This window comes from Lissotriton vulgaris, chromosome 10, assembly GCF_964263255.1.
Source record: "Lissotriton vulgaris chromosome 10, aLisVul1.2, whole genome shotgun sequence".
Classification (NCBI taxonomy): domain Eukaryota; kingdom Metazoa; phylum Chordata; class Amphibia; order Caudata; family Salamandridae; genus Lissotriton; species Lissotriton vulgaris.
This window is the reverse complement of record NC_141698.1, coordinates 978,964,416-978,977,176: the sequence shown is the minus strand read 5'-3', so window position 1 is coordinate 978,977,176 and position 12,761 is coordinate 978,964,416. Positions and strand designations below refer to the sequence as shown.

The following is a 12,761-nucleotide window of genomic DNA, read 5'->3' as shown; positions in this document are numbered from 1 at the left end:
GGTGTATTGCCTTGGGATGTATTTAGGTTCCTGAGTGGAAGGCTTGTACTTTTTTTCCCCACTCTTGGTGTGACAGTGCTTGAAGTGGAAGGTTCATGGAAGGCCTCCTGACCTTGGTCCTAGATGCTAGGGAGCATGGGTGGATAAAGGGTTCCCTAATGTGAGGGCATTAATGTTTCAAGGATGAAATATTAGTCTCCTTTTTTTCTACTCTAGTTGTACCCCATATGTCTCTGCAGCCCTCTTGACGAGGCTGTTCTAAAGGGATAGGTTGTCTGGAGATAATCTTGAAGGATAGCTGTCGCACCCCCTCCTCTGGAAATGCAGAATTGAGAGTGATCCATGCGTCCTTGAACTGGTTCTGGCCACCAAACGCTGTTGTGTCTTCAAGCTCCTCAAGTTTGTAGAACTCTTCTTGTTCCCCTTCATAAGGATCTGGGTGTTGCCAGCGCCTCCATCTCAGACTGGTTGTCTTCGACTTCAGTGGCCGTCAGAGGCGTCATGGGAATAATGAATTCCCTTAAGGAGTTGTCAAACTCATTCTTCTTCTGCAGGAGGGCAGACATTTCGGCCTTCAGCCTTCTCTTCTTGCACTCAACCTCGAGTGGTTTTTGTTCAGGTTTGAGCATTGATGTCTGTCTCTTTTTCGACATAGATGGGTCCACTGTCCCCCAAACTTTGCCTTTGTCTCTTGCTCCTGCTCAAAAGGATGGTTGTGTTGAGGGCATTGACTGTTTTGCCTCCATCAGTATCCCTTGGTAGGAATACGTGTCGCTCTTTTTGTTTCGGCTGACCTTCGGTCGGCGAGTGCTTCAAAGCAGAGTATGTGTTTTGGGGCTTACTGTCTGAGGACTGAATGTCTAAGCCTTTTGGCAGTTTAGTCATGTTCGGCTTCTTTTTTTTGGTGTCCTTTGCTGCCTTTTTGCCGCTTGCCTCTTTTCAGTGTCGGATGCATATATCTAGGCACCCGAATCTTTCTCCATGAGTTGTTTTGGCCTCCTCAACATATTCCTCCTCGTCACTGGATAAGCGAAGGTGTTTGAGTGATACCTGCATCTTCTAAGTTCTGCCCATGGTGTCGTTATCTAGCCTTTATTAACAATGTACCTTGAGAGTCCTGGGTACATACTTGGCACATGCCTCTCTTCTTCTGTGTAGTCTTTCAGGACAAAAAAGTTGCAGACCTCGTGGGGGTCTCTCTTGGCAAACTTGTGGTGGTAGTTGGGACAGAACTTAAAAGGGGTATTCTCTGTAACCCTTACCTGCCTCTCCTTTCTTCATTCACTGACCATGTATTTGTTAGTGATGGGGTCCCCATCAGCATAAAGGAGGATTCTCTTGTCTTGTCATTTTTCCCGCTGTCTTCAGGAATTTGGTTGATCTTCTTAACTTTCTCAGTTTTTTTTCACAAAAACTTCAGAGTTCCTCTGTTGTACTTCGAGACCCAATGGCACAAAAAAAAGAATCTGAAGATTGTGACGACTACGCACAACCACTTCCTGGGTGCCTTCTGACATCACATATGGGATTGACATACCACCAAATGGTGGGTGATGATGCCCACAACAACAACAAAAAAGGAAAAAGAAACAAAAAAGAACGATTCCGGACCTAAACACTAGATGGCTAAATAATGCACAGCATGTAAATCCAGAAAAGTATTCATGCTACAAAACCACTATTTTACAAACAATTATGAATCAAATCAGTGTGTGCCCCGAAACATGCCGGGCCTATTCAGGAAACACATATCTGGGAGTAATGTGTTATTGAATGCAAAGAAAGGCATGAACAAGGGTTAATGTGTGCTGAAGCTAGTGAAGAGAAGCCAACACAGTGTGTAGGGAGTTGTAAAATAGTCCTTCTTGCATTGCAATGCAAGCACTACAGTCGAGGCAGGAAGATCATATAGCAAATAGCATTAGGTAAGAGAGAACACTCTTCTGGGCAGAGCCAAAATGTGATTGGTAAAATCACAAGTCAGTAGCTGAAAGAGACTGGGCAAACAAGCATTGGCAAAGCCATTAAATCTTGACTTTGTGACAGATTGACTTTGCCAATGGATTTAAGGTACACTGCAGAGTATGTTGTGCAGCGTAGCGAACGTTAAAAAAAAGTCTTTGATGCAGCAGCTTGTGCATTTTTTAGGCATGCACAACTAAAAAATGACTCGGGGCTTTTCTTTCCTTTCATTACCGATCTGAGGTGGATCGGCGTTTAAAAATAAAATCAAATAAACAAATGTGTTTCTTTAGCAGGTGGACAGGTAAACAGAAGCAACATCGGAGTGGGGTAACAGTGAAGCAACACAGGAAAAAGTGGGAGGCTAATAGCGAAGTAACATGGGGGAGGGTGGGAGGAGTGCCAACGCAACATGGGAGAAAACAGAAGAGCAATGGGGCGGACTGGAGGGGACGATTAAGCAACAAGGTGTAGGGTGGAAGAAAAAGCAACATGGGGTTGGAGAAAGTACATGGAAGCTGCGAGTGTGGGGAAGCAATGGGGAGAAACACACGGGCAAGTGCAAGGAGGAGGAGGAGGGCATGGAGAAACAGTCGGGCAAAAAAAGAGGAACATGAAATGAGACATACACTAGAGAGATGGCTTAAAACCACAAGCTTTGTATTGGATGACTGCAAGAGTAAACAAGCATTTGCAATGCAATAGGTCTCGCATTAGGAAAGTTTGAGCGATTGGTCTTGTAAATGACCATTTTATTATTTGTGTTGGTTTTGAAAATAGCTCAATTAATAGCTTTGTCGTTTACAATGCCAATAGTTATAACTTTCGCAAATGTGACAACTATAACCTGGGGTTGCGCTGAATGATGCTGTGGTGGTGCTGTGGTGGTGCAGAGTGGTGCTGTGGTGGTGCAGAGTGGTGCTGTGGTGGTGCAGAGTGGTGCTGTTGTGGTGCAGAGTGGTGCTGTGGGGGTGCAGAGTGGTGCTGAGTGATAATGTGGTGGTGCTGAGTGATGCTGTGGTGGTGCTGAGTGGTGGTGCTGAGTGGTGATGTGGTGGTGCTGAGTGATAATGTTGTGGTGCTGAGTGGTGCTGTGGTGGTGCTGAGTGGTGCTGTTGTGGCACTGAGTGATAATGTGGTGGCGCTGAGTGATAAAGTGGTGGCGCTGAGTGATAATGTGGTGGTGCTGAGTGATGCTGGGGTAGCGTGAGTGATGATGTGGTGATGCTGAGTGGTGCTGTGGTGGTGCTGAGTGATGCTGGGGTGATGCTGAGTGATGATGTGGTGATGCTGAGTGGTGCTGAGTGATGCTGGGGTGGTGCGGAGTGATGCTGTAGTGTTGCTGAGTGATGCTGTAGTGTTGCTGAGTGATGCTGTGGTGGTGCTGAGGTGGTGCTGTGTGGTGCTGTGGTGGTTCTGTGGTGGCACTAAGTGGTGCTGTGGTGGTGCTGAGTGGTGCTGTGGTGGTGCTGAGCTGGTGCGGAGTGATGCTGTGGTGGTGCTGAGTGATGCTGTGGTGGTGCTGATTGGTGCTGTGGTGGTGCTGAGTGGGACATGGGGAGAAGGAGAAAAAGGAGAGGAGGGAGAGGGTAAAGAGAGGAGAGAGAGACGGAGACGGGGAGAGAGGATAGAGAAGAGAGGGAAAGGGAAAGGGAGAGGGAAGTGAGGGAAAGGGAGAGAGGGAAAGGAGAGAGGGTAAAGGGAGGGTAATAAGAGAGGGGGAGGACGAGAGCGAAGGACGGAGGGGAGAGAGAGGGGAGGGAGGGAGAGAGGAGAGCAGGCAGAGGGGGAGATGGGGAGAGGGATAAAAAAAGAGCAGGGGGAAGGTAAAGAGAGAGAGATAGGAGAGAGAGGAGAGAAGGCAGGGCCTGGAAATCCGGGAATGCAAGTTGCTATAGGCTAAAAAGCCAGGCGTCACCGATGACTTTGGTTTCTAAGTGCTTTGCTCAACACTTTTAGGATAGGCCTTGCTGCCTCTGGGCCACATATTGGTACTGTGGAACGAGGACAGATGCATGCTGGGAAGAATGTGCGGCAAATGTGGAATGTGGGCGGGTGAATGAGGAGAGAATGGGCCCCAAATGTACCTGCCAATGACAAACACATCTTCTCTGCATGCAGAGCACACACACCTTCACTCAGCCACAAACCACATCCCAGCTGGATGCAGCAAACACTGCTAACCATGCCTCCGGCTTTGTTTTTGTTGCCGAATTTGTTTATACCAGTGAAAAACTTTAAAAATATAGATTTCCCCAGACAGATACGTGACCCTGCCTAGTGAGAAAGTATAAATGTGTTACGTGACAAACACATGTTGTTATCTTATGGTTTCTAAACTCACATAAATATTGAATTGCCTGTGCTTGAAAGCTGATGATACGCACACATTAAAATTACCTCTCAAGTTTCAGCATGCTTTCACTGTTAGAAATAGGCGTTCAAAAACCAACGTGGGGTACTAATATTTTAATGCTTATTTAAATGAACAGGCCGTTCACGGTTTGCAGTATTTCACATTAGGAAATTTTTCTCTTTTAAGAAAAAAACAATAACATACGAGTAATTCCAATTTAATTTATAGCCTCGAGAAAGCCTCAAGATTTGTACACCAAGAGGGAAACGTGCACGTGTACAAGCCAGTGCACCACACAACCTAAAGCAACATTTTAGTGGGCAAACAACAACTAAAAACATTACTGCTTGGCCTGGACATGGACTTGGAAGTTTGTTTAAAATCTGCTATGGATTAATTTTTAAAATAATCAAAAGGCGAAAGAGAGGCAACCAGCTTACTCTTCAAGGCAGGTTCAGGCTCTGTGTTCACTTAATACCTAGAATTCTGCAGAGGAAATCGAATTTTAAGTGGCAGCTGTAATTTAGTGCCTGCGTCTATTTAAGAGTTGGTCTCCTCTTTAAAAGAAGTGCTGAATCAGTGACACTGTGATGCTCACAAGACAGGGCTGATTAAAATCAAGATACGCAGAAGGAACAATGAATAATTAAAAGGTTCAGGTATGAATCACAGTCGAGGGCTACGAGACACACTAGGGAACTAGATAATAGGACGGAGGCCCCTGAAAGCGAAGCAGGGTGCGCATCAAAACTGCTGACGTGTGCAAGGTCATCAGCTCCAGGGCATCCTGCCCACGGTCACGCAACTGAAAGGCACTGCGAAACCAGAGTGGTGTGGGGCAGAGTGAGTCAGTAAGATCAGGTATCAGGCACATTGCGAGATCGCACAGTATCCAAACGTCTAAGTTATGTTCAGCGAATGATATCGCAAGACTTGTGGCGATGCAGGAGACAGAGAGGAGCTTGTGATGATCGATAGACCGAGAAAGAGGAGCTTTAGCCAACCATCCATGTGCTGTACCTGTGTGACTGGATCTCCTGGGTAGTAAATCATGCTGGCAGGCCAAAGTAGACTGTTGGAGGTGCAACAAAAAAAGTTAACCTGCTGCCCCCTACAGTGCACATGGTCGAAAGAACTAATAATGAAAAAAACGAAGACGCAGCTAGCGTTGACCCCAGTCATAGCACTTATTTTGTTCTTTACCTCATGTGCACAACAGGCCGCGCTGAGGAAGGTGGGGAGGGAGGGAGCAGGACGGACAGCTGGGGAGGTGGATGGAAGGGTTGTGGGGATGGTTGGCGGGGGTTGGGGTTGGGTGGGTAAGGCTGCATGAAGGAGCCAGAGGAGGCAGGGAGAGTGCAATCAAGAGGAGACTAAGTAGAAAAAAAACACACACACTTATATGGAGTGGGCTGATGAAAGTAAAATAAATAAACTGCACCATGAATTCGAAAGGAATGGCTGAAATATTAAAGTAGCTCTGGGGCCGGCACAATCCTGTCTGAGGGAAATGCCTAACGATCAACTCTCTGCACACTTAACGATAAGGTCTGTTATCAGCTCTTCCCCGCGTCCCTTTGATCTCCTAATTGGAGCTTTAGCGAGTCCTGGAAGCAAATAGGCGGCGCATTGTGCGAGAGGGAGGGGGCCACGGAAAGAGAGAATGTGTGAATGGGAGTGAGGGAAAAAAGCCCGCATTGGAATGAGGCTCAAATGCATTCTTTCCCCGCAAAATGTTTTGTGAACGAGCATAAAGCCAAGTCAGAAGTGTTTGTAGTCGCTTCGGAGAGGAAGAATGTCATCAAAGGTTAAATACATCAGTTTGCTGATAATCAAAGCTTGTCCCTTAAAATGGGGTGTTTGCGTGCGACAGCGGCTCTTAGCAGCATCGGAAAGGCCTGACCACACACTGAAATAATATAATAAACAATTTATTTCTCTATACCATATTTTTTAAGACAGACTTCAGAAGTTTTTAAACGGCTTTCGTAGGTGATATAATTAACGTCTCTATTAGAACATATGTGGCCGTGAATAAGTGACGGCGGGGGCGGGGAGAGGTGGCAGGAACGAAGGAAGGAGAAATGTGAGTCACGGCGGCCGTGAAGTGTGAAGCAGATCCCTTTGAAGCTCTGCCAAAGTGAAGTGAATAATTAGGGGAGGAGAAATACCAGAGGCCGGCCGAGCGCACGCTGGGGAAGCCTTTGATGTGGCCTGGCGGCCGTGGAGAAATGCTGCTGGCAGTGGGAGGGCTGGGCATGCTCGTCCACAAGGAGTCACGTGCCTCTCGTGCACTGTCCAAAATCCTAGGAAAGGAATTTTTGGGGTTGACAACAATAGGTCCGAGTTTCACTCGACCTAAAAAGTAGTGCTTGAAAATCAAGCAGAGGAAGCTGCCATGCTTGCCATTCAAATAGATTGTAAAAAGGCGATGCTCCATGGGATCGATGAACACAAGATTGACAAGGTGATATACAAATAAGAAGCAGGTAAATGAACATGACAAGAAAAGTCAACCAATGGTAACAAATGGGCCTGTTCGAAAGACCCCCTATGTTCTTGGTAAGCCACAATATGCCTCACAGCAGACAGCGCATGCACTGTAAGCTTGACCTAAAAAGCCTATGATTAAAAGTAGTGGGCTCAAAACCCACAGTTTGAACTTTAGAAACAAGTCTGCTTAGACAGGTGCTCTGTCAAGCCCACACCCGAAAACACTGTAGGAAGATCTACTTCATAGCCTTGGTTGCCTAATTAGGCAGAATGTTTAAATTTGCTCAAGGGATATGTTTCACCAAAGTTCCACTTACAAAATAGAGTTTCTAAAATAAGATGCCACCGAAACCAGCACAAATAGCCATGATGTTATCAAGTAGGCTTTCTCTGTGAGAGCTGAGCCCTGTAATCATCCTGATATCAGTCTAAGAGTGAGGCCTGCACATGCTATGCCTATTCTGAAACAGTTCTTTGGAAAGAATGTTTACTCATGTAATACATTTGATGAAAGCATGCTCTCCTGCTTCCAATGCTCAACCTGCTCTGCGCCCTTTTGTCCATCCTTTACAAATTGTGCACGTGCATGCCTTCAGGCATATATGCATTTGTGTGCATGTTTAACCCAGGCTATTAAGAACCAATTGATCTTCAATCAGATTGAACCAAATAAATGTAATCTGTGTAAGCACTGAGTTTTCTTGAATGCCTCTGTGAGAAGTGTTCACTATCTTGCCTGGGTGTGAGCTGGATATGTGACTTAACATGACATTTCTGCAAGGGAAGTTTGCACTGCATGTGAGAGAAGTTTGAACTCCTCCTGACCTGCTGTGCATGTTCTGTGTGTGGAAGTGGAGTTTGTGCTGCTACTTGCTATTCAATAGCAGGTTTGTGTAGATAAGGACTCCTGCATAGGCCTGGGTGGTGAACTCCGCAACGTTCAGAGAGTTGACAGAGTTTTCCGTACTCAACGCAACACACAAAGTGGAGCTTTTTCCTTAAGGAAAATCAAACGCTAAACCACCTCCCAGCGAGATTTCTCAATGCAGTTGGTCGCGAATAGTTGCGACTGCTCGCGTTGAAAAAACATTAGTTTGTGTTGAGAAAGCTGCCGCTCAAGTAGAAAATCTACTCGAGCGGGAGAAAGAAGCAGCGCGCTTTTGCGCTGCGCAAGGTGCTGTTCACGCTTATTTTCCAGTGAGGGACTGAGACCCAGCTCTAAAAATCAGTGCGAATGGCGCAATGTAATGTACTCCACTGCTTGAGGAACTCCGCCCAGTCCTACTCCTGCATTGCTTCACACTATGCTGCACTTTTATTTATGAAAGTGATGCTTGCGCCGCCGTTGTGTTTGTGGTACATCTTATGTTTGTCTTGGTGACGCATTGTACTGAGACCAAAATGACTGGCTTTCCCAATGCATTCATCCTTTTAAAATTAAATGTGAAATAAAGGACAAAAGCAGATCATTACTTTGAATCTCTCTCTCCATGTAGGAAAGAATATTTTGAAACTCACCTGGTCTCCAAGCCGGAGGTTAATGCCGTCCAGTTCTATAAGGGAGAATGCCTGCACGGTCGTCTCTTGCCGAACCTCCTCTTTGAGGCCTTCAGAGAGTCTGGACCAGGTCACGACGAACCCCATCGAGCTGTTTGTAGAGGCGGCTTCAAAGAAGCACTTGAGGTAAATGTTCGTTCGAGACAACTCGGCCACAATTTCAGGGGTCCGCGGTGGTGGTGGTGCTTGTGAAGAAGCTGGTGGTAATGATGTCAGCGCTGCTGAATACTTATCTGGTAAGACAAGCATGATTTTAGTATTTTGGTGGAGTGGATGCAACAATTGAAATGCTAAGAATGATGCATTACAGAAGGCAGAACAGAGAATACACATCATGCCCGGAGACCTGGTTTTTTCACTGCAATCATTTGAGATAACAGTTTGATTGTCTATATTTGTTGAAAGGAGTGTTTCTAGATCACAACACCACCCCCTTTAATCCAATTCTAGTGAAATACTACACAGATGTCCTTGGAATAACAGGGAAAATACATTTAACCTTAGTTAGAAGTTTAAACTATACAAAGTCGTGACATTCAAGCTTGGCAACATTTCCCTGTTATTACTATATCCATTTAGTCAATACAGAATTAACTTCCACATTTACGGACAAGCATGTGTTGATGTTTTTCATGTGGCAATCAATGTACTGTACATTTTTGCAGCAAAAGGAAGAGTTGCAGTGACTTTATTTCTAAAAAACTGACACAAGCTTCTAGCAATGTCATTCCATCTAACTCATAAGCGTGATGGGGGAAGCATCACATGCAACAAGACCAATCGTGACATAGAAAGCAGAGAATGCATCTGCTCCATCTATTGTTTTGTATTTAACGCTCAGCATTTTACTGAACAGTGACTAACAACATGCATGAACAAGTGGTAGCAAAGCATATTGGCTTGGCTTAATGTGCGAACGCATGTAAACATCGTTTTTCAATGCTTCTTACATGCGCTCCATGCCCAAATGCTGCTCATCACATTAAAATCGGCCCTGTTGGTTTTGCAAATGCTCAAATAAAAAGTAGCAGATAAGGAATGTTTTCTGTATAGAATGTATGTAGGAGATTAGTATTTGAATGTGGCAAACTGCGTAATGGCTGTAAATTAGTCCTATGTGAATTTCAATGGAAGCACTTAATGGAAGGCAGAATGATACACCAAGTAGTAGGGAGCATGAAGAGAGTGTTTGATACTACTTTGCGGTGAGACAACCCACTCTATGTATGTTTTATAGACCTGGTAATAATGCTCATTTCATACCGCTGCACTGTCAATCCAGATCTGAATAAGCACTGTGATACCCAATAGCGCTCATCTATAAGAATCTATAAGACCATTGACTTTGCTAATGTTTTCTAGCCATGCTGCATATACAGCATCCACGGCTGCTGTGTAGCATTGCAAAAAAAAAAAAAAGGACGTGATGATGAGACTGGCAATTTATTTTTTAGATGTGCACATGTTTTAATACACATACGCAACCCACAAAAGGACACAGGTGTTCTTACTATTTATGAATCCGAGATGGAGGAAAGAAAAGTAGCACAAAAGCACTGATTCAAAATGTAGCGCGAAAACGCTTAGAATAATTATTGCAGACCGGGTTGTATGAGCAAATTGGGGAGGTGGTGGGAGTGAAGTAAAGCGGCTGGGGGAAGCATTACGGTGGGTGCAGGAAGGATTAACAAGAGGGAAAGAACATGTGTGAAAGAGAGAAACATGGAGAGCGGGGAGACAGTGAAAAATACATGCACTCTCATGCACTAATTAAAGGAAAAGAAAAAAATTGTTTCCTAAAAGCGAGCAGAGGAAGCAGAGTAGTCAGCCAATCAAACCGATGGTAAAAAGGTTGTGCTTCATAGAAGGGACAAAAACAAGGGCAGGCTGAAACAAGGAAAGCCATTCAATAGAAACCGAACAAATAAGTGACAGTGACAGTAAACTTAGCAAACTGCAAGCAATGGGCGGGCAGTAGGTGCTGGTAAAGTCACAGTAAGTCTGTCGCAACCAGACAGCTTACACTGTCTGTTAAGCTCCACTTCAAAGATATCAACAGTAAATTGCATATTTCCTTTGAGCACATCAGTGGCTTTGTGACAGGAAATCATGCTTCCCACATGGCTGTATGCTCCAGTGAAAGAGGTTTATAGAATAATTATATGGTGCTGTTAATATGATCCATTTGGCTTGTGCTATGTCTGCTCACTGGCAGAAGAGTCTCACAGTGGACTCAACCTGGTGCAGCAAAGAGAAAAATACCCTATCCCACTGGCAGAGTCAAACCCATAAGTCCTCACCTCAAAGGGCCTACCATAAAACTGCAATGGTGTCCTAGCTGTACTGTCCAAAATCAGATCAGAGCAAAATCAGTCTGTAGTTGAATCTTCATCTCTTGCTTCCATTGTGTGTTAAGTCAGAGGCATTCTCTGCAGAAGGAAGGGCCTAAGACGACTGAGTCAGAGTTTGAGACCATTTACTAAGAAATGATTTTATCTAAACAATTTCTGCTAGCAGGGAGTGCACTGCAGCATTATCCAAGAATGCGATTACTGAGACCTGAAACTTAACCAATCATTGTGTAGCGGGTGGTATGTAATACGGGGCCAGAGGTCACGCTGATTGCATTTTAGACCTAAGAAACAATGTTACCAGGGTGACTGGACTTGGTAAGTAAGGACTGGCCTTGTGGACAGCAGCATCACAGGTACAATGCTCAAACCCATTTTCAAGAGTCAGAAGCTTCTTTCCAACCTGAAACAGGTTTATATCAGTGCATGCTGACTCATAAATAAAGAGGGAGAGTGAAAGTGATTGCCACGTCCAATTTATACGTCACAGTACTGTGTGCAATGATGTGCAACCCATCTTGGGTTGGTAAACATTTTCCAAATCAAAGCGTATTAAAGCATCCCATGTGCCTTTAAGAAAAATGGCTGATTTGGTTTTTAAAAAAAAATCTCTTCTATGGAATAGAAACATAGAGGCATTGACATCTCCAGTCTGTTGAGGCCCTTAATCCCTGTGTTTGCACAGGATTGCAAAATGCCCCCTGCCCCCAAAAAAGTTAATGAGGTTGTGACCTCCTGTGACTGTACAGTTTGTGATGTGGCTCATTTGGTGATCATTCCCAACATCAATCAATCAATCAATTTCAACTTCATTCGGATTCAGCGTATAAAACCATAAAGGTTATCAATACATCAATATTTCATAAGCTGAGACATCCACTCACAAGTCCACACAATTACACATACCCATTCACACAAATATTCACACACACACACTTACAAATGCAGCCAAACACACACCAACCCACTTAATTAAATACCCACTCACAGACCCAAATAACCACTCATATACCCAGCCACTGACCGATACAGCCTCCCACACTTCAACACACTCACCAATACAGCCACCCACTCACCCAGACTCACATACCCACTTATACACTCCCTCATTCACACCCATACAGCCAATCAGACACGCACTCACTCACAGATACAGACAGTCACACAGCCACCCCCATAATATATGTTAGAAGTTTAATCACTTAGTAGTAGACAAAGTATACTAATTTAACTTTTTCAGTATGTTAGTATATATGTTTGACACTCAAACCTTTAGAAAACACTCCCAATCACTAGATGATGGTATCAGTGATGTTATTTGAAATGTCAGTGATGCCACTGACCATGTCATGAGTAATGTCATATGTTAAGTCATAAGCAGTGCAGTGCATTGCAGGGATGTAAGTTATAATTAGCTCTGGCAATTAGAACCGCTGTATTTTACTATTTTTGTACAAGTAACCAGTAACTGCTCTTTTTAAATGTTTTTACATAAACAATAAATAGTAACCTGGCCACAATATTTGCTTTAGTGCTTCTTCTCTGTATTAACTATACTATGCTTGTTTCATCTGCCCTCCTTTCTTCCAAGTCTGGAATGTGCTATCCACATTACCTCCGGTCCTTTAATTTAAACCTTATAAAGGGAGTTCACAGAAGGCAACCTCATGGTCACCTTGAGCAACTCCTCATGGAAAGGGGGCAAAGGAGTAAAACCACCAAAGGAAGATAAAACGGGCCACATTGACAGAGGAGTTTTCTCTTCCCCGTCTGAATTGTCCAATTGCTAGCCTTCTCACTGCAATGCAACTTGCTGGAACTGGCCCTTGGTTACAGCCTGGCTGTGTCATATTGGGGGGGTTGAGAAGACAGTGTCGGCCCTGGGCAAAATTGTGAAAGTGCAACCATTGCATTGGTGTTTTGTTTGTCTTGGAGCGAAGCCTGCTAGGAATGTGTCTTGCTGGGCATTGGAGGCATGGGGATATTCCAGGGATTAAACAAGCCCATGGGGCCTCAAGGAGCATTGATGTTCCCAATAACTA

The 12,761-nt window shown here is 44.5% G+C and overlaps 1 protein-coding gene across 1 annotated transcript in view; it reads right to left on the bottom strand.

Moving 5' to 3' along the window:
* VWDE (von Willebrand factor D and EGF domains) overlaps positions 1 to 12,761 on the bottom strand; it is a 395,553-nt gene that overhangs the window by 240,815 nt on the left and 141,977 nt on the right. Inside the window, exon 5 of the mRNA XM_086941980.1 lies at positions 8,330 to 8,601. Coding sequence (XP_086798106.1) covers positions 8,330 to 8,601 — 272 coding nt within the window. The remainder of the gene's footprint in view (positions 1 to 8,329; positions 8,602 to 12,761) is intronic.